Consider the following 22,913-nt stretch of genomic DNA (forward strand, 5'->3'; position numbering starts at 1 on the left):
GAAAATTCTTGGAACTTCTTCGGGAAAGCATAGGAAGATAAATTGCACACTGCTCTACAATTCTGTTTTGAAAACAATTCTTCCTTACGAATCCCAGAAGGAGGCGAACGTGTCTTCACTGACGGCTTGAGACTAAATACTACGGTCAGGAGTGGCATCCGTTCAGAAGTGCTGGAATTAAGCCCACTGCTACCCGACTACTGCAGGGGCTCTCAAGTCTAGTTTATAGATATAAAAGGGGCTGCATTGTGGGTCAGGAACTCTTTTGGGGTGGCACAACCGATAACTATCTACTCTAATAGTAAAGCTGAAATAAAATCTCTACAATGCAACAATAATTCTAGAAAAGTGGTAACTGAATGTATGTAGAGCTAGCTATTCTATTGTACTATTTCACAAATCGCCCTTCTTTTCCTCTCCATTCTCTCGTGCTGCCAAAATGCAACCTTGAGCTGAGAGAAACGTCGTCTAAATAAAACGAATCTGTTAAAGGTGGTGTTGGTAAATCAGCTAATTTGTTTTTTTTCTTTCCCCGTGTCCATGTAGCTGTCAGCCCGGAATGAAACAAGGCGATTTCATTATTGGTTTTCTAGTCTCCCTATACTTTGCTTTGACAATCAAATGTACAGAACATTGTTGTTGGTCTAGTGCCACTACCATGAATGCGCCTTGCGTCGAAACGACCTGTTTATACGTATTTATATCACCTTCCATTACTGCACCATGGTAAGTATCTTACAAATGTTACTTACCTGTGAATATAAATTATGAGAGGAAATAACATGTAGATATGGTTTTGATTCAAAAAATTTTATTCGAGAGTTTGCATACAATTTTTTTTAAGTCTGCGAGGATGTTTATTTTATAACAAACAAATAAGTTCGGCCAGAACCGAGCTTTATATACCATGCACACCTTTCTATGAAATGTAATTAGGTCAGCATCGTATTTTTAGCTTTAAAATTATTATACGCATACAATTGGAATTCTATAAGTAATAGCATTAGATATATCACATTTTTAATTTTGAAAAGTTTGTGCTATGGGGGCTACTGTCATATTTTATTAATGTTAAGCAGTGAGTGGTTTTATGAGATTAAAAGCAATGGGGGTCAAAGTTATATTGAGTCGTTGGAGTGTTTTTGCGATACAGACATTTATTCCAAATAAAAGACGTCGCGACCGTATTATTTTATATACATATATGTAATTGTATTTTTGCAATCATTTCCTATACCTGATCTAACCAATTTTTATTTCTTTATTTAATTTAAAAAAAAGCAACCTACTATATAAGAAAAATAACAAGAGTTTCATTAATATTTGAACATTTACTCATGTCATCGTCTGCACGGACGGACCGGACGTACGAGCGGACAGACGTACATGCCTCGCCATCCTGGGCATCCTGGTAATACAAATGTTCGTTTCTATCGTGAATCCGTTAGGTTTTTGCAAACAACCGGACAGGATTGAATAGATACATGTCATACACATATACATATAGTACGTAATTAATATAATATTTTTTCTTATATATTTTACCACGCTCTGCCTTGTAAAGGCAAATACCCCGTGCACTGTTGCTGATGCCCGTTTGAAATAAAATTATTCTGATTGCGATATGCCATTGCTAAGCTGTTTGACATTAAAGAATTATTACAAGATTGTTGCTGGATTTGATTGTGACCAACGATTGTCCCATTGTAACTGGCAATGAGCGCATTTGATGTGTCTGGAGAGTGGGAGTTAGTTGTTTCTCCTGTAATAAGGTTCAAACTACTTGAAATGCTGTTATTTACTTCCGCGGACCCATTGTTTTCATTTATAGTGTTATTGGTATTGCTATTAGAACTAGAATTGCCGTTGCTGGCATTGGTACTAGCTTGCTGCGATTGTGGTCCACTGTTATTACCCGCGCAGGGCTTACCATCTTTTACCAGTACAGGTACCGCAACACGTCTAGGCGAACTTGAGGTCTGTAATTAAAAGAAACGCAATATACATAAGGGGTCACACTGTAAAATATTGTATTTAAATAAAAAGTGCAATTTAATAGTAGTGCTTTTCTACAACATTTAATATAGTGCCCGCTCTCGGCTTTTCTTAAAAATGGCTAATCTTCTGTAAGAAGCCTTATATTGCAGAAACGAGCGAGATTTGCCAAACGAGCAAAGTGCATGCCGTAAGGCGAGCACTATTAAACAAAATCTGTTCTAACAATTCCAAGTTTATTTTTGTTAGAGTTTGAACTCAGGAAATTCCGCTGGTAACTCACATACAGCGTCTTGTGCGTTTTACTAGGGTACCTGCCGACGCCGGCTTTACCTCACAGCACTCAAAAGTCCAGCAGAGCAAATTAATTCATTGAACAGCGCCCCAAAACGCTAAGACCATTTATGGTACCATGAAATGGGCCCACGCGTCTCCTTGATGGCGTTCGAGGCACATCTAAACATCTGCCTAACTAACTAAGGTTCTAATTGCCTTTCTGCGTTAAACCACAATCACCACGACACTCTTCGAAGAATGGTCTTCACGAGCAGGTTGGAGCAAACTCCTATTCCTCGTGGTATCGAATTTAAGTCTCCGTCAGCCTTCGTATCCGAAACTTTTACATTTGAACCTCTACACCCCCAATATTCTCTGAGTATATGGTCAGTCGCCTATAAATGACATGTGTCAATATGATAACATTAGCGCATATCAAGATTCCACAGTTTCTCCAGATTAAAGAAGAGAACAAAACACTTTTGGCAGAAAATTTACAACGAAACCTCCGATAACTGACTGAAACCGATCGACTTCGCCGCGGCACAAAGCACTATAGTCTGCAGCACCAGATACTCGTTCTTTATGCATTGTCGCCGAAGAACAAATCAGATTTTGGCGAGCGCAAAAGAAAGGATGCTGCTTATAGCGCCACGCTTCGACCACGCCAATGCGAACAGTGTGGAATCACTACCGGGAGCTGAAAAAGGAATAGAGACGTACTACAGAATGAAGATACGAGAGGCCGAAATACGTGAGTGCGAGGAGCTTATGATGCTGCCCGATAAGAAAAGTGCACGAAAGTTCTACCAGAAAGTTTGGCGGCTTACAAAAGGTTTTAAGACACTTGCTGAATAGCGGCAACTGTGGATGTGCGAATATAAATGTGAATATTACGATCCCCCAATCGTTGAAGACGGGATTGCCATTCCGCTCTACGACCATGATGAGACTAGAAGCTTGGACGATGACAATATCCGATGAGGTGTCCTTTGGATTGTTTGAAAGAAAGATTCTGCTGAAGATTTATAGACCTTTGAACGTTGGTGACGGCAAGTACAATGAGCTGTATGCGATTTACGGTAACATAGACAAAGCACAGAGAATAAAGATCCAGCGGCTTCGTTGGATTGGTCATGTCGACCGAATGGACACAAAAGCTCCATCTTTGAACGTATTCTATGCAGTACCAGCTGGTGGTAACAGAGGAAGTAAAATACCTCCTCTGCGTTGGAAATATCTGGTGGAGCAGGACTTGGTTTCACTTGGTACATATGTCCAACTGGCGCCGGTTAGCACTTGTTAAATTAGGCCAAAATCGCGTAAGCGATTATCGCGCCAAACAAGATGAAGAAGTATCAAAAATGTTAATTTTATGGTGTTGGGTGTGCCCAGAATCGATTTTACAAAGTTCTTCTCCGAGTAACACACGACATTGCACCCAGAAGTATGAGAACTATGGCGAGGCTGATGACTGACCGAGACATTTGACTAGTAATACGGCGACATAGCCGTCTTCAACATACATACAAAGGTTTTTTATTAGAGATTTTTATATAATTCATTCTACAAGGTTTCTGTAAGAGGAAGGAGGAAACGACAACGTTTTTTATTGTTTAAAAATATTTACTTATTATCAGAAGTGATTTAGTTAAATTTTTATAAGTTAAAGTGGAAAATATTATATTAGAAATACCTGGTTTTGTTGACTTTGTTCTGCCATGGCCTTTTCTTTTGCTTGCCTTTTGCATTTATACCTGTGATTTTGAAACCATATTTTAACCTGAAAATTGCAAAACAATAGATTATATACATAATTTAATAATTTCATTGCTTGTTTTAGCATTTGAATATTTTAATAATAAGACACAAGCAACATGAATACGCTTCATGCTACACAGTATGAATTATCAGTTTATGGCGAGTTTCGGCTCCATACATCCGATGGAAATCAATGTTATTTGCGCTATCATTTTAAATATCTTAAATCACAAGATTATTACATCCATAGAGAAGTCACCGGAAAGCAGTAAAAATTAAAAACTACCTGAAAACCTGAACGCTTTATCGCTTCGTTAGGGGTCTAGCTCCCTTGCGTTTCAGACCCACTGCTGTTTGTCCCATTCTTTAATTATACTCGTATATGTAAGTGAATGCTTCCTTATGCCATTGTACTGTATGCGGATGATCGAAATTGTTTGCAATCTCGACTTACTTTGGACATAAATAAAATGGTTCAGAGTGTCTTTGGCGAGAACCAAAAATGCCCGCACTACGTCATATTGTATTTCAAATAATATCCTGAAAAATGTTAATGAATCTAAGGGCGTAGGCATTACTTGTGTCACCAAGCTCAGCTTTAATAGTCACATGCGAATGCTCGGGTTTCTGCGTTGTAGCATTATGAAGCTTATTGATCCATACAAGCTGAACATTTTATTCACGACTTTCATCCGTTCTCTTCGAGATTATGCAGTCTTTGTTTGCAGAGCTTACAATCAACTACAGATGACAAGAATAGAGCGGATACAGAAGATGCTTTCCATTTCAATTCAACCGGGCTATTCGGGCCATGTTCTTCGATTTCGATGAAACTTAAATATGTTGCTCTCTGGTCAAAATAATGAGACACGTATTTTTTTGTTCGCCAGAAAAAATTTTTTTTCAAGAGTTATCGGCAATTTTGTTGTTCGGCTCAAACTCGATTTTTTTTAATTGTATAAGAAAAAATTTTTTTTAAACGTAGTCAAATGTGAACCGATTTTAATAATTTTGGGTTCAAAATTATTGTCATTACTTACACGAGCGATTTCATGTAGAAACAATTGCAAAAAAGTAGTTGAAAATTGTTTAGTTTGCAAAAAACAAAAAGTGCGAAACAGGTTTTTTACTCAAAAATTCATTACTCAATAACAACTCATTTTAGCTACTGGGCATTCAGCTTAATTGAAGTTTGAGGTGTCCTCTTGATTTGGAAAAAGTTATAAAAAAAAAATACACTTTTTGAAATATTGAATTTCGAAAAAATTTCAATTTTTTTTCTTTTTTGCTAAATAAAAAATTTTTAACTACTTTTTTGTAATTGTTTCTACATGAAGTCGCTCGTGTAAGTAATTACGATCATTTTGAACCCAAAATTATTAAAATCGGTTCATATTTGACTAAGTTATGGGCGTTTAAAAACAATTTTTTCTTATACAATTAAAAAAAAATCGAGTTTGAGCCTAACAACAAAATTGCCGATAACTCTTGAAAAAATTTTTTTCCGGGCGAACAAAAAAATACGTGTCTCATTATTTTGACCAGAGACCAACATATTTGAGTTTCATCGAAATCGAAGAACATGACCCGAATAGCCCGGTTGAATTGAAATGGAAAGCATCAGAAGTTATTTCTCAAATTTTCTTTTTCTTTTCTGAATTTTGAAACTTCTATGCAATCATACACATCCCGCCTTATGTGAGGTTAGGTTAGTTCGGTTGCTTGTTTAAGACAATACACTCCCTGGTCCTTGTGATACCTGAATTTGTTTCCCTTCCCCTAACTAAGTTGTTTAAACCACTTAGATCTTTTTAAGAAGGTAACTAGTCGCTCCAGTGAGACATTTTGCAAACTTCCCAGGTCCTCAAAGAAATAATTGGCAAGATTTTTGGCACGGCTTCTTTGAAGTGCAGGACATTCACGGAGAAGGAGTGGGTCCGACTCAATTTCTTCTTCATCTCCGCAGAAGTGCAGGGGCCCGATATAACACGTATGAGGACGCTGGTAGCTGACTGTTGAATCCAATAGACATTTGGTACTTTTAAGATTCAGTTTTGGTCACAGCGCTTTGGTGACCCTAGAGTTAGTTATCAAACACCACCTTCCATTGGTTTCCGCGATTACGCTCAGTTCAATTGCCGTATATAACTCGCTTAGAGGAATGCTTGTGTCCTCTACCACATATCTTGAATTGATGCGCGTTGAGGCCAGTGCCTTGATCGCTGCATGACTATCAACTAAAATGGTAAGGATTGCTGGAGGTAATTCTTCAGTCTTATCGTTTTTGCTGCTTGGTCTATAGCGTAGATTTCAGTTTTGTAGCAGTCTGGGAGTCTAAATGAGCAATTTAAAATAATTGTTCCGAGTAAACTCTTGATCCAGTGCCATTGTCCATCTTTGAACTGTCAGTATAAATATGGTGGGCACTATCATCTGATTTTACTCTGGTCAGCCAATCCTTTCTGTCGGGTATTCGTAATTTATACTCTCTTTTCAGATCTTTCTTGATAACCAGAAAGTCTGTTTTCGATGCGTCTTGCAAGTGTTTCGCAGACAGTAGGACTGATGCATGACCGTGCGTGTTTTCTTTTAGCATGCCTGCCGCTATAATCCTGGAAGCAGATTTGGCCGTTATCCCTTTAACATATTATATTATATATCAATGGGTCGAATATGTAGTTTATGTTAATAAACTGAGAACTCTCGCAAGCCGTAGACCTATATATATTATCATAAAGTTTTGTCTACAGTGTTATTAAAGGAATAGTTGGCTATCGTTATCTCTTAGAAAGAACTAGTATTAATGCTCCGAAACGCAGACTCCAAATCTCTTATCCCCTCCATAGAGCCAATGTTCAAACCAAGTTTCCGAGGAAAGGGAAGGCATAGTCACTTATATTGCGAACCTTCAAAATGATATGTACTTATCTATTCAAACACAACTTGGCAGCGTAGGATAATCTATTGCCCAGCACTAAGATTTACTGGGGCTCCGCACTAGCTCCTGAAGAAATAGAAATGATGCTCGGTAATAAGGAATTTACTTTCCTTTCTTTGACATAGGACCTTAGAGTCTTGTCGGCATTCATCAGCTGATAAAGCTTTGGTGCGGAGTTTACTCGAGAATAGCCGCGAGTTAACAGAGATAGAGTGAAAGCTACAATGAAGGATTCTGCAGCTATGTAATGGCGAGTACATCGTGAAATACGTCAAGTCCCGATTATTCTGAGATGGTTGCGTAATATAACGCGCATGACAGATGGCGCCCCCAGAAGTCAATCGTGTCATACAACTCCGTAGCACCTAACTAAAGCACGAGGACATCCAAGACTAATATGGTTTGAATAAGTTTGAATGGACCTGAAAACAGTGGCTGTTAGAAGCTGGAGAACTATTACCGTGCATCAAGACGCATGGAAACGAATCTAGAACGAAGCTAAAGTTTACCTCGAGTTGTAAATCTGCTCGATGATGATGATGAGCATTTCTTTACTAGGGTTCATGATTTCTACCAAATTTTAGTAATTTAGCTTACTTTCTAACAGCGATATCACACTTTTTTGGTTTAAAAATTAACGTTATATGGGTGGTGGGTATGGTTATTGATCGATTTCTTCCATTTTCAATACTAAACTACCTGGGATAAAGAGTAAAATGTGTACCAAGTTTCGAGGCGAAATTGACTCCTCTCACCATTCTGAGCATTTTGGTATATCTATCTCGATTCTTTGATGATTTTACTTGCAACTGTTATGTGGATCAAATTATAACACCCTTGTGCGCAAGTGCGCGGGTATAAAAAACGGTTATTTGATTTATTTGTTAATCCTAATTTGACGATTTTAACGCTATGAAACAATATATGCTTAATTTGGGCTTACATTATTCTCTAATAGCATATGAATTATTATCTTATATGTGTAAGTATGGTGCAAGGTAATGTAAAATGTTAGACATTGCTTTTCATAAGACATTGTCGTGGTACATCCATTATGTATAACTCTCAGAAATGGAGCACGACGATTTGTGAAATGTTTTAACGAAGCCAAAAATCTTTTCACTCTATTCACTCCATTCATGTCTTTTCTGCAATTATCGGAATTTTGTAAAACCGAAAAAGCATTGTGAATACACTAACCGCATTTATTTGTTTTGTTTCTAGCACTTAAGATATGAAGTGCCCTTCTATAACACACTTTACAGCATCCCCTAACGGAGGCATGGCAGTACAATAGGAAATTTTCAATTAATATTTTAGGGTAGTTACGAATATTTATTCTGTCCTTGGGTTCTTCATTGTCCTTCGGAACAAAGAAAAATTAAAAAACTAAATTCTGGAGACGTGATATGACATGCAGAAAATTTTTACAGTTTTATTGTTCGATCACGTTTTGGCTGATGGGGATATTTTCCACATATGTATGTATGTGTTTATCCATACGGAATATTTGAAGCATAAAGTAATCGAAGCTATTATCTTGTGTCCCTAACCATCATCTAATGAAAATTGTATGTTTTACCTTTAACTTGCCCTTATTTATACCTATGTATATGAGTGTAAAAATATATTTGTATGAATAAAATTGCCAACCTAAAACAATATTTCATTGATCATTTATAGGCTGCATCAGTTAGAAAAAAATTAAACTTCGAAAACTAAAAATAATTATTTAAGCAGCTCCACAGCTAATTATTATACAATTACATTTATGTATGTATGTATATATGGAAGTTGATGAGGATATGATATACATACATATTTGTATGTATAATAATATAATGATATATTTTTCTAAACCATTATTTGATGTTATTCTTCTGAAATTCTGCTCCAATTAAATTTAGCCAAATTATTTTTGAACAGAAATGCATTTTTAAAGATAACATTTAATTTTTTTTTATATCTTAATAACAAATATTCCGGTTGCTCTGCTCTGCCGCTAATGCAAAGTATGTAAGTCATGGGATGCACCATTTTTATTTTTCTCCTTGTTCATTCCTCTCGGGAGCATAGGGCCTCGGCAAGACTCTTCCGTCGTACACGGTTCTGTGCTGTTGTTTTTGCACCGTCCTGTGAAATGTCGGCATCTGCAAGTTCGCACATCATCGACCTTCTCCAAGTGTTTTTTGGTCGACTGCGACCTCTGAAGAGATCGTGAGTCCATCGAGTTAGTTATAGTTAATAATTTGGGTTTGTCTGTGTTGCTGCAAAGTTGGTCTCAAAGGACCTGAAGTTTATGCAAAAAAGTGATCGAGTTGATATCGCCAAAGATTTTTGGGCTTATGAGAATGACATGCCATCCAAACATCAGGCGAGTGAGTGCAGAACTCCGAATGAACTCTTGTCGTTAGTCAAACAAGAAAGCGATTCTAACGGTTTTTATATATAACAACGCGTTGTACACCACAATTTTTTGCCAGAAGGTTAGGCAGTTAATAAGGACTATTATTTGAGTCTTATGAGACGTTTGAGCAACCCGTGAAGCAATCCGCCAAAAAAGGAAAGGATTTGTGGGGAAACAACTCGTGGATTTTGCACCATGATAACGGACCGTCGTACAGTGGCATCATTATTCGTGTGCCACCAATTGTCCAATTATGAAACGAGTATCACCCAAAAGTTAACGGATTCAACTGATCCGGCTCCTTTCAATTTTTTCTATGTGATCGAGTCAAAAAACCCTTACGGGGAACGCGTTTCAACAGCCGAAAGGAGGTAATGGAAAACTCAAAGAAGGCTCCAGAAACGTTTCGAAAGCTGGATCAAGCGTTGGCATAAATGCGTCAATTCTTACAAGAGCTGTACTTTATAGACTAAGATCTTTGCGTGGTGTTTTCCACGTAACCGAAGGGCATAGGCCAACAAGTTGAGATTAACGACGAATAAACATTTAGGCGTCTTTTTCAGCACGTCGCTTTAAGAACTCCGCGAACAGACTCATTTTTTTTCAAAGTAAATTTCCACGATTTGGAATAGTTTTTCTAGCGTTAAACGGTTCGTGATGACTTCCCAAATCTTACTGTATAGAAATGTCAACATAGTTTGACATTCTCAGCTGTCAAATTATAGTTACCAATATAGATATTTCTCATGCAGTAAAAAAAATTTGATATAACTGGCCATGCAAAAACACGGATTTTCGAGATTTATTTATTTGAGTCTATGGCTGCAATTCGTTTCGGTTGAGATAAATCCTATCCTACACTTCATAAGAGCGTCTTAATTGTTCCATGATAAATAAAGGCTGAGGTTTCCGTGTCACACAGTGGTACCACAACGGGCCTATATGGTCTAAGTGAGTTGGCCACAAAAACCTTACCTAACCATGGCCACAAAACCTTACATACTAACGGTACAATCATGCACGTTTTCTAACTAAAAGCTAAAACGAAAGCAAATATATAAGCCTTTGGTAAAAAGGCATAAACCTTGAGAATATATGGTTTTGAGAAGAGCAAAGCTTAGGCCAGTAACAGCTCTTGTAATAAGAGTAAAATTTGAATAAGTTAATTTAGTAACTTTTACATAAGACGGAGGAATGAAAACGCAATACTCTATGAGGAATGTTCAAGCGATTCTACTCTAGAAAATCAAGACAACTTACGAGACCACAGACAATGTCGTAGGTAAACATTACGGATTTTAAAGCGCATCTCGAACCAAGTGAACTAAAATCTATGAGCACACACCGAGAACAGTTGGACGAAAGAGGTTCTACCAAATTAAGCGGTTGAAGAGCGAAGCGAATAATTCTACACTGAAGTCTATCGATGCCAAGCTATTGGTACATATTACAACTTTGACCTAATCAGGGAATCGTGAAGAATTTAAAGAAGTATTGAAATCCTTAAGAGTATAAGAATCTTTGAAGTCCTTAGCTTAACTAGAGCAGGCCTTCGGTACAATAAAGCTAATTTGGTTAATAAACCCTGAATCACAAACGGCCCTAAGGTCCAAAAATTCATTGACAATAGAAAGCTGAGTGTTAGAAAGGGTATAAGCAGAGGTTAGTACTATAGAAAATGTTAATATGTCTATGGATAAGTTCGTGCGGTTTTACAACAGATGGCGTAACTTGATTATTATTCCATCGATCCACATTTCCAAACATTCATTGGAGAGCTACTGTCGTAAGGCACAAACGTCAGTATAAGTTTTTTATTTGAAGCGTAAACAACAATATTTTTACCACACTTGAAAATGTCGAATTTCGTGCCAAATAATGTGTTTTTGCGGGGAATTCTTCTTCATTATTTTAATATGAAGAAAAAAGCAGCCGAAAGTCATCGTATCTTGGTGGAAGTTTATGGTGAGCATGCTCTAGCTGAGCGAACGTGCCAGAAGTGGTTTGCACGCTTTAAAAGTGGTGATTTTGGCCGCGCCGCCAAAGTTCATGGATACCGAATTGGAGGAATTGCTCGATCAAGATCCGGCTCAAACGCAAGAAGAGGTTGCAAAAACTTTGGGAGTTGATCAATCAACCATTTCCAAACGTTTAAAAGCCATGGGAATGATCCGAAATTCAAATTTCAAAAAAAACCGCACGAACTTATTCATAGACCTATTGGAAAAAATTATTTATATTAAGAGTTTATTCATTTCTAAAACACCAGTCCAGGCATTTTCTGATACTAACGACATAATCTCAGTATCGATACGTTTGTTTCAATACTGGGTATATCGGTATTCGATCCAATATGCATATATTTACTACTCCTTTATTGGCAGTAATCTATCTGCACAATGTGTTTGGATTCAGCAATCAAAGGGAGAGAGTTTAGATGCGAAAGTTCGTTTTGCGCATGAACAGGTTTAACATGTATTAGTATCTGTGAATGTATGTGACAAATCCATTGAAGTGAGTGAATTCAAATGCCATTTATGACATACGATTACTTGGTTTTCCTTTTATTTTTTTTTTTATATATCTGTATTGTATGTAATGGTTGCTGACCGCAATTGTTGATACAGCCAATATCCTTCATATGCGCCCATTCGGTTATTTTCTTTCGTTACTGCATAAAATCCTGCCTCGTGATTATTTGTGCTTTCATTACCTTTCCTTTCGATATCAATACTAATATTTGTTTTTGATACATTCTGTAATATTGGAGCCTTTGCCTTTAACACATGGGCTGAAAAGTCTTGTGGCTAACAAAGAAAGCACTTTTTTGCTGAAAATTAGGTTTATGCATCAACATAATTTCCATCAAGAACAACGCAATCATTCCAACGCTGTTCTAACATTTCAATACCACCTTTGTAGAACGATTTACCTTTTGCCCCAAAATAAGTCTAAGTTTCAGCGATAAAACCTCTTCACTCGAGTGAAATTTTTTACGGGCCTGCGAACAGCCAGCATCCGCTGGAAGCCAAATTTGGCGAATAGAGTGGATGTGGGAGCACTCCGAAGTTCAATTCATGTAGTTTTGAACTTCTGTCCGAGCAGAAAGGTTGTTTCTAATAATGGAATACAGGACCCGTCTGCTAAGGGAAGAATGGAACAATTTCTGTTCTTAAGTAACACTGAATATGGCTGAATATATTTTTATAAGAAATAATTGATTAAATTTTAAAATAAAAATTTCAGCTTTAACCCTTTAATCCCATGTCGATGGGTCGTTCGCGCCGGATGCTTATTTCTGCTATATGACTCCAACAGAAATTTAGAAAAAAATCATAAGGTATCTTCTAAACATATCCAAAGAGTTTTTTCCAAAATTTTTTATTTATATAATATTCTATCAAAAACAAATGGTATGAAACATGCACCGCGCAATGGTTTCATGAAAAATTCATGATTTCTCAACGAATTGCCCGGTCACGAACGACCCATTGACATGGGATTACACCTATTAAGGGGTAACACCACTGTACACGCGTAAAATAAACACGATTTTTAAAGAATTTTTTTGTATAGAAGGAAAGGGGAAACAATCACTCTGATTTGGGAAGTTATTACTTATATACTAAAATACAAAACTACAAACTTTGATCGAAAAATTTTACAAAATGGCGGCATTGGAGACATTTCTGTAATGTGGTTTCTCTTGAAGGAGCTCCGCGGCACGCAGCACAGAGGGTGCAAATTTTAATCTGGAACAAAGAAACATTTTTTTTCTTAATCTTGATAAGAATATCTAGAGAAACACGTAGGAGATTTAAAAAATATTTATTTTTGTGGAATTAGCAAGCATTTGAAGGAAAAAACTCTATTTTGGACTAAAAAAACGGCACTTAAATAATTATAACAATTGTTTAAATTAATCTATCGAAAATCCCCTACGCTCTTCTCTTAAGAAGGTTATTATACAGACGTAGTGAAAAACCTGATTAAAAATATTTAAAATTGTTTGAGTTATGCTGCGTGCCAATTTCAGAAAACGTGTTTTGAGAAAAACGCGTTTAAAGTTTGGAAATTTGGAGAAGTCGTTAGGTAGCAGTCACTAACGCTTGGTTAAAAGCTTAAAATATTTATGAAATAGACTTCGGTAACGTATAAAACTTTTTGTTCTGTATTTTAAAAGGTTCAAAGAATTTTTTAAGCTTATAAAAAAAAACCAATTTTTTGAAATTTCTACAGTGGTGTTACCCCTTAATCAGTATATTTTCAGAAATTTGTGGAAAAGGTTAGCATTAAGTGGACCTTTCTTTGGATTTTATTCTGTTTTCTATTTCTGTTTCTTTATTTATTACGTACAATTTTATATTCAATTGCAGCCGTCGTTTATACTTTTGCATCAGAAGGCCAAAATATCGATACTTTACTTTCGATACCAATCGAAATATTAGTAACGATATTCATCTTCTAATACATATTTGTTAGTGGTACCGTTACTTTTTGTTATCTCACTTGATGAAACATCCGACAAGCTATAAGATTCTACTAAAAACTTCCGAGCCATCTGCATAAAGCAAAAACGTTGAATGATGAAAACAGGTCCCAATGTCATTAATGAAAATAACAAATAAAAGTGGACCAATAATGTTCCCTGGGGAACTCTAGAGGTGGCTTCAAAACTAAGCGATTTAGTATTATCTATTTCAACATACATACGTACAAACGAGATTCTTTTTGAGAGACATACCGTAATCCAAGTAAAGAATGAGGAATGAGCGCCTAGACTTTCAAATTAACGCAATAGAATATTATGAGAGACAGTATCGAATGCTTTTGAAAAATCTGCATGATATCGTCCTCTGAAAATCCATCCTTGAAAGATACAATGCAAATGCAGAAAATGATGATAGGTTGTCTACTGTAGAACGTACACAGACAAAATCATGCTGGTGTGGATTGATTATATCCTTGGTAGCATAAATTCATTTTTCTTCCACCACAATTTTACGCCACTCTGCATTTGTGGTGAATGTACACGTGCTTTGTTTATTGTAATGTGAAAAAAAACAAGACGGATCACAGTGTGGCAACTAGAAGAAATTAGCTGGACAAAAATATTCAATTAGCATTTTGGACAGATAAGGTCGAAATCAAAAAAAAAAAAAAAAAAAGAAATTGCTTTAGGGTCAGGGTAAGAGAGGGTAAGTGTTAATTTATTTAAAATTTAAAATAAATAATAAATAAATTCTAAAACACCTTATGGCGCTGAAATGAAAAAAAAAATAATAATAATAAAAGAGTAACACCCTTTGCATAATGGACAGTTTGTTTCAAAAATATAAACTACATTGTTTTACATAAAAAAAAAAAAAAATATTTATATATGTATGTATATACGTATATCAAAGAATATCGGGAATTTTTCATTTAAAAAGCGCGTATGTGTAACATATGTCTAAATTTTTTTTGCTGAAACGTTGGTACAACTGTCCCCCATAGGGTCGCAGAGCTTGAGCATAATCTGTCAATTAGCTTGTTTTTGGCATTTAATTATATCAGTCAACCGCAGGTGTGCTCTGCTATTTTCACTATGGATAAAAATATCGAGCTAGGAATTTGCCTCAAATTTTGTGTTTTGAACGGGATTTCGTATGCCGAATCGTTGAAAATGTTGCAGAAAGGCTATGGCGAGGGTGCTTTGGCAAAAACACGGGTCTACGAGTGGTATAAGGCCTTAAATGGTTAAAGCTTAACGCCTTCAATGGATGAAAACGTCGGCAAAGTCAAGGAAATGGTGCTGGAAAATCATAATTTAAGTTTGAGGGAGGTAACTCGTAACCTTAGTGTGTCTCACGAATCAATTCGGAAAACTTTAAACCAGCAATTGGGCATGAGACGCGTGGATTTTCGACTCGTTCCAAGAGAGTTGAATTTATTTAAAAAAATGCATACACCTTCGGCTGAAGACGTGCTTGAGTAAGTGACTTCGGACCCAACGTGTATCCAGCGCATCAGCGCATCATAACAGGTGATGAGTCGTGGCGCTATTTACATGAGCCGAAACCCAAAAAACCACGTCAAAGTCGGTCAAAAGAGAAAGTTATGCTGCTTGATTCTACGCTAAATAAAGATCATCGAACAACCACCGTATTCACCGGATTTAGCCATCTGTGCCTTTTTTCTTTTCCCAAAACTTAAATTGCCACTCCGCGGAATTCTGAATCTTCATAGCTTTCTCGATCTTCAAAATTCTATCTAAAATCTATCCTATCTCTAATTACAATGAGTATTTGTGTATTGGCTCAGCAAATAAGGAGAATTTTTTTTGATGACTTTCTCAAAACCTTTATAAGAAGATTTGACATAATCTGTAGCATGAACAACAGATCTTCGTTAGTAGTTATAGGCGAACACTTTCCAGTATTGTGAAGCCGATTTTTTATAAAATCCTTATTGCGAGCTTCCTGAGGTTCTACTGACAATTTCCTATTGGTATTTTACCACCTCATGGCTACGAAATAAAATTTTGTTTAACGTGGAAGGCATGTAGCTCCAATGGTATTGTTTTAAATAATCATTTTTGATTTAACTAGTGATTTCTTTCAACTTTTGTAAACATATTTCATAGCCTAAAGAAAGGTCTTTAATGATCTCTACATCTGTTACTGTAATTTCAGAATCTAGCGGTGGATTTTTGAAAAACCTGCTCGCAGTGTTGCTGTCATTTAAAATTCCATACGCTGCATTTATCTGTAATAACAGTCATTTCTTCTTTAAATCTATAAGTAGATTCATCCACATTATCTGCTTTAAATCTCGTTCCGTATTTGTTACTCTTTAGTGCGTCCTTTGGAGCTTCTGCCAATGGTGGTTAGAAATGCTGATATTGTTATTATTCTAACCGATTAATCAGAGGATTAGATTATATTTAGAGTGCAAAGACTTATAAAAATCTTCTCTTTGCTTACCGTTTTGTACTTTGGAACACTTTTCGTATAGTTCGCATTCACTAACGCACATTCTGAAAATTCGGGTTTTGAAATGGTTGTGAATAGAGGGTTTAGCTTATAAATAAAAAAATGAAAAATGTACGAATACAGCCAAATACAAAAACTCAGATCTATGTCAAACATTTTCACCTCTATGAGAGTTAAAAAATTGAGAAAAACTAAAACATTTTCAACGGGTTGAGTATTGTTCGCTATAACAACACAAATTCTAGTTCATTGCCACGAATTAAATTTGAAATATCAGCACATACCTTTAACTTTAACACTAGAAATACAGAGTTGCCCATATTCGACGGACCCATCTGGCACCCTATATCTTTTGACAGAGACATCAGATAGCTTAATGACATACCGCGTTGGAAGCGTCAGTCCAAGCAGATTTTTACCATGGAACAGTACACGCCCCGGGAGCGCTCCCAAATTGTTGAAATTTACATTCAACAAAAGAAGTCAATTGTGAAAAGACGAAGAAGAAGAAAAGAAGAAAAGAAGAAAATTGTGATGCCAATTATTCGTCGAAAGCGTATGAGGCAGTTCTGGTTTCAACAAGACGGCGCTCCACCACACACAGCTCGCACCACAATCGATTTTTTGAAGAAATGTTTTCCTCGTCGTTTGACGTTGAAAAATGGCGATTTTGACTGGCCACCGCGTTCGCGCGGTTTGCCGCCACCTGACTTCTTCTTGTGGGGATATTTAAAATCAAAGGTTTATATTAATAAGCCAAAGACCATAGAAGAGCCCAAGAACAAAATCCGTGAGGAAATAGCTGCTATTCCAGCCGAAATATTAGCTAAAACTATGGAAAATGCGGCAAAACGGGCACAATACGCCGTACAGGCTCAAGGTGGCCATTTGAGAGATATCATATTCAAAAAGTGATGTCAACAAATCTATTTGAACCAAATAAAATGATTATTATCGTCAACATCAAAAAAATTGTGTTTTTCTTTGATTTAAAAAAACACATGGGTCCGTCGAATATGGGCAGCCCAGTATAATAACGTAAATTTTACGTATATGCTGCATCATCACAATGAATTGCTAAAATTTCCCTTTGTAAAATAATCTTTTAAGTTGAAGTGACATTTAAATTCATTTTAAAGTAGAAGTGATTCCACAATACCGTCAATTGAATTGTAATAAAATTACTATTTGAGTGAAAACAAAAAAGTTGGCATTACTGATTTCGGCAAAATTGCATCGGTGATTAAATCAGTTTCAATGAAAAAACTGTAATTGATTTTCAAAATTCAAATGACTACGATGAGCCAAATAACAAACAAAATATTGAAGAAGCTCTCTACAGTCCCACCGTGTCAACGGGAGCCTCAAATAAAGAATATCCAATTGTTATAGTCTCTGAAGATATTGCAAGCGAGGCAAAATCAATCATCTAATTTTATTTCTGAATAACTTTTGTACTAAAAAAAAGCATAATCCTTATTTTAAAAAGTGGCGAAAAATTAATCATTTAATTATATTTCTGAATAACTTTTATACTAAAAAAAGCATCATACTTATTATAAAAAGTTGCGCAAAATTGATCACCTAATTTTGCTTTTGATTAACTTTTATACTAAAAAAGTGATTTTAATTGATGGAAATCTTTACTTTAATCTTTCCCCGCTCCATTGTTTGTCATTTGTATACTGCAGCTGTCTAGCTCACATTTGCAAAAATTATAAATCTTCCGAGGGGGTGATAGGGATCCACAGTTTTAAGCCGACTCCGAACCGCAGGAGGAGTTTGTTCATGGCAGAAATACACTCGGAGGTTTGCCATTGCCTGCCGAGGGGCGACCGCTACTAGACAAAACTGTTTCTATTATTTGGTGTTTCGGCTACGGCAGCCGCCGATTTTTAAGATGCTATTATTTACAGGTAAGTAACACTTGAAACTGCTTTTCCAAGTTTCATAACACTTATTTTCAAAATGACCTCCCCACAATGTCTCTAAGTTTTAAATCGCTGTCTGAAACTGTTTGCACATTTTACCCAAGAAATTATTTTCAGCATCATCTCCTCCGGATGAATCAATTTTAATAAGCGTGCAATCTATTGCATCTATGAACCAAAGAAATCGTGAAATTTTTTAAAATTTTAGCTGAGGACTTTTTCATTCCCTCATTCGTTTCACAAATTTTGATTTGTATTGTCTATGCAACGAAGCGCTTTCATTTGATACTTTGTTAATAATCCTGCAGCTGAGGAAGTTGAAACACGAATGAAATCTGCAACTGCTTTTTGCATACATCTGAGGGCATGAAATGTAAGCGTAAATAGAATTCGATTCACTGGTTTAATACTTCCACCCCTGCAAATAATTTTGTTATTATAATTAAAAGTATATAATTGGTGCTTTTGAGGGGTTAATTTTTAGTTGGTGTCGCTATCAAACGCTCATCTGCTGCCAAGAGTGGTTGGCTTTGTTATTCTAAACCCAGTGAAAAATTCCAACTCATCAAATTTCAACCAGTAATTTCCCGGTACCAGCAGCCGGCTTGCAGGGCGGCACAACGCCAAAATAATTGAATTCCAGTACTTTGAAGCCTTGGAAACATGTTTCTTGCAGCTGAATAAGGAACGTGCTGATACCGGAAGGTTGGCGTTTATTGAAAAAACAATAAACAAATTTTCTATTGATTCTAAAAGTTTATTTTTTGTAAACTGCCAACAATGTCCAAATTTGATGTGGCTGCCGGCAAAGTCACCAGACTATAAATCTATTGAAAATTTGTGGAGCTGAAAATGAAATGAATGAATATTTCGTCTGATCTTCAAAATCGTCAAAAACTGATGGCATCAATGCCAAATTTGTTGAAACCTGTTGTGGACAGCAAGGATTATCATACTAAGTATTAAAAAACTGAAAATCGTGTTTTACTCTACTGTTTTTGAAATTATAAATCCCTGCGTGAAATAAGCTGTGACCTGTATTTAGACAGTATTTTAGGTGGCGTGGGATTCGCAGCACTTTAAGCGTCCTACTTTTGTTATTACTGAGGCCAAAATGTTTTTGATATAGCACACGATAAGATAGAACTCCATCTGCCTTGCGCTTTTGTAAGAAAGAAATTGTGCATTTTCCCTTTAATAATAATCAAGGGGGCACCGATGTCTGTGATGGGGACAATTGAAACCGGCAAGCTCATTGACAATTTCATTCCTCTATGTTCCTATGGCCTGGAATCCAGATAAGAGAAATGTTTCCTGCACAGCCGAGCTCCTCCTCCTATTTGTGGCGTGCGCCTTGATGTTGTGCCTCTAGCGTTTAAATTTTGCACGAAATTTAAATATCAAAATTGTAGGACTCAACATGCTTTTGATAATCAAAATTCAATACAAACTCATCTCCACCGTTGGGTTCCTCAAACAACAAAAAAAAAAAATAAAAAATAAAACACCTTGATAGGCCGCTCAATAATGTATTTACCCTAAACTCGCCCACATTCCACAACCTATACCTTGAATGCACAGTTTCAGTAAACAGTACCAGCAGCCACGTGGATGAGTGGATTTTGGTGGTTGGTTATACTTGTAAAATTGATTGTGTCTGAATAGATTTTTATTGACTACGGATTAGGTGAACAGTTTTGTTGGTAACGTTTATAACGGGGTTGCGAATTTCTGTATTGTATTGGCTGTTGGTTGGCGGCCGCCGTAGCCGAATGCGTTGGTGCGGTAGAACCAAAGGGTAGTGACCAGGTTCGAAACCCACTGTGAAACACAAAGTGATAGAAGCAGTTTTTTCTTATAGCGGTCGCCCTTCGACAGGCAATAGCAAACCACCAAGTATATTTCTGCCTGGAAAAATCTCCTTATAAAAAGCAATTTAGCGTTCGTAGGCGGCATAAAATTGTAGGTCCCCCCTTTGTGGATTAACATCAAGACGCACACCACAAATTGGAGGAAAAGCTCCGCCAAATGCCCAAAAAGTGTAAGTGGTAGTGTTGAATTTTTCGTCATATTCTCATATGATTTACGCAACATCTTCGCAGGGAGTAGGGCAATATTTTTGTAATTTTGTCATATACTCGTAATGGGATGACATTTCGAAAAAATAATTAATTAATAAAAGAAGGTGAGCGGCGTACTGTTTGTTGTTCGAAATGTATCAAAAGTAGTGTACAAGTGTTCGCGGCACAAGAAACCAAGAATCATAGATTTATGTATCACGTTTGCTCTTTAACTATGGTGAAAAAGAAAATTGTGTGGGGAGATTCACCTGAATTATTCATCCGAATCCGCTCAACATTAAAATCTTTTCACCAAGCAAGAAACATAGGTGCAAGAAATAAATATTGTGCAAGCGCAAAAGCAAACGATCTTGTAAGCATGTGGAAAATAATCGACAAGGTGTGGCCAATATCAGACCGATAACCGACTCTCAGCGAATTTTTCATTGCGTCAGCTGATTGGCTGACCCCGCCGGGATTATGACAGCATTCTGCTAACGAAAAAACTGAGACTGTGTTGGTTATATACGAAAAAATTAACGGCGTTTGACTTTCGTCTAATCGAATGGGCGGACCGATGTCGGTTGCCGAGTACCCGGTGACGTGGCACAATTTTGTTCTACACCATTGCAAATTGGCCAAACCTGGTTATCTTCGTCCTTGCTTCTAAGTACGGCAAGCAAAAACTAGATGAGGAATATAAGTTCGATGTGTCAATAATTTGCTCGTCGCAACAATAGAATTCACCGCCACCAGTCTAAGCTCTTTTTGTCATAAATGTAAACTTCTCTGACCCAGATGTTAGCTTTTGCAGACAATAGATTTTCAATTGTGCTGATATATGCAAAAAATCAACAAATTTGCTACTTATTTCGATATCTGAAATTTTATTTTACTTCTCCTATCTCAATAACAAAACATATTTCTCACAATTATATTTTGTAAGTGCTTTCTTCCCATCAATTGCATACTCTAGTGAGTTTCCATATGTTGCCCACTTGACCAAAGAAAATTGCCGACGGCGCTTTACACTTGTTTTTGTTCTTCAACACATAACATATATAAGTAAATTATTTCCAAAAACAATGGTTACATATGTAATTACCTACATTGTATATTCAAGTGTAAACATACATACATATATTTGCACAGACAAAGCTGTGCCCGTCGTCTGTATGCAAAAATTCTAGCAAGAAATATGTAAATACTTGTAACAAAATCTACCAATGCGTTTACATATATGTTTCCATAGATGCAAGGATAACAGATTACCAGGTTTGGTCATACGAAGAATAAATGAGAGCGTAACTTCGGTTGGCACGTCATCGAGAACTCGGCCACACTCGTCCAATTAAACGTTGTTCAGTCGGCAATGAAATAACATACATAAGTGGAGGATGCGTTGATTTTTTCATATAACACCAATACAATCTCAGTTTTTTCGTAAGCAAACCGCCGTCACAACCCCCATGACGTTAGCAAATCAGCTGATTCCTTCAAAATCGCTGAGAGCGGGTTAACGGTCTGATGTTGACCACACTTCTGCATTCTCGAGATATAGGTGTGTATGTACGAGTATTTTCACCAGCGAAGAAATGACGCGAAAGGCCAACAAATACATGAAGTCAATTCCATCCATTGTTTGTTGATTAACGTTGAAAGTGTGTCTGTACACTAACAGCAAAAAAATCTCTCTCTTGTGCCAGAGTAAATTAGCGGCTGTATATGTATGTTCTTGTGCTATTTTTATTAATTGGTGTATTCCGCACGTAAAGGAATATATTAATTTAATATTTGTCTACTAGGAGGAAACACAAAATAGTTTAGACAGACATTTTTTATAAGTTACTTTTTATAAGAATACTTGTATGGTGGCTATCAACTCAAAAGGCATCTTATACGAAACTTCTGAGCAAGGTCCCAAAAACAGCGCTTTTATGCATCACCGGCGCTTTAAGGACCACCCCTAACAAAGCGCTAGCAAAGGTGCTAGTCAACTTGCCTGCTCTAAATCTGATAGCAAACCACGTGGCTGTGACGCTTCTATATTACATACTATGAATAGTTTTAGCCAAGAAATCGACTACTCTTTCCCTAAACCCACCTTTGGCATACTCTTCAAGACTAGCATCCCGTCAAGAAGAGAATGGCAAACTCAAAGACCATGAAGAAGAGGGGAAATAAATTCTTACACGGCTGGATCCAAGCTAGAAAATAAAGTAGGCTATGGAGTTTTTTTTTAAGAATTAGGGTTAGAACTATCTGTCTAACTTTCGGAGTACTGTAGTGTCTACCACTACGATAAACATCTTCTCAGACAGCCAGGCGGCCATCGAATCAATGCAGGCGATTAGACGAAGATCAAAGATTGCTCAGAACTGCCTGGCAGCTCTAAATGGTATTAGCACCGTCTTCAAGGTTAGCCTTATATGGGTTCCGGGACATAGAGATATATTCTAATGCTGATGAACTAGTCAGAAAAGGTACTAATCCTTCACAGAGGCAATATTGCGAATTCTATGGCAACTTGCAAATTAAGAATAAAAAATAATATTATCCAGCGGGATAATA

At 36.7% G+C, this 22,913-nt stretch overlaps 1 protein-coding gene across 3 annotated transcripts in view; it reads right to left on the minus strand.

The window, feature by feature from the left end:
• Positions 1-800: 800 nt before the first annotated feature.
• LOC129235469 (thyroid transcription factor 1) overlaps positions 801-22,913 on the minus strand; it is a 99,051-nt gene continuing 76,938 nt past the window's right edge. For all 3 annotated transcript variants that reach the window (XM_054869335.1, XM_054869334.1, XM_054869336.1), the window contains 2 exons: positions 3,968-4,054; positions 801-1,979 (listed from right to left, as the gene is read on the minus strand). In XM_054869335.1, coding sequence (XP_054725310.1) covers positions 1,542-1,979; positions 3,968-4,054 — 525 coding nt within the window. In that variant the 3' untranslated portion in view covers positions 801-1,541. The remainder of the gene's footprint in view (positions 1,980-3,967; positions 4,055-22,913) is intronic.

The sequence above is a fragment of the Anastrepha obliqua genome, chromosome 1 (assembly GCF_027943255.1).
Source record: "Anastrepha obliqua isolate idAnaObli1 chromosome 1, idAnaObli1_1.0, whole genome shotgun sequence".
Lineage (NCBI taxonomy): Eukaryota > Metazoa > Arthropoda > Insecta > Diptera > Tephritidae > Anastrepha > Anastrepha obliqua.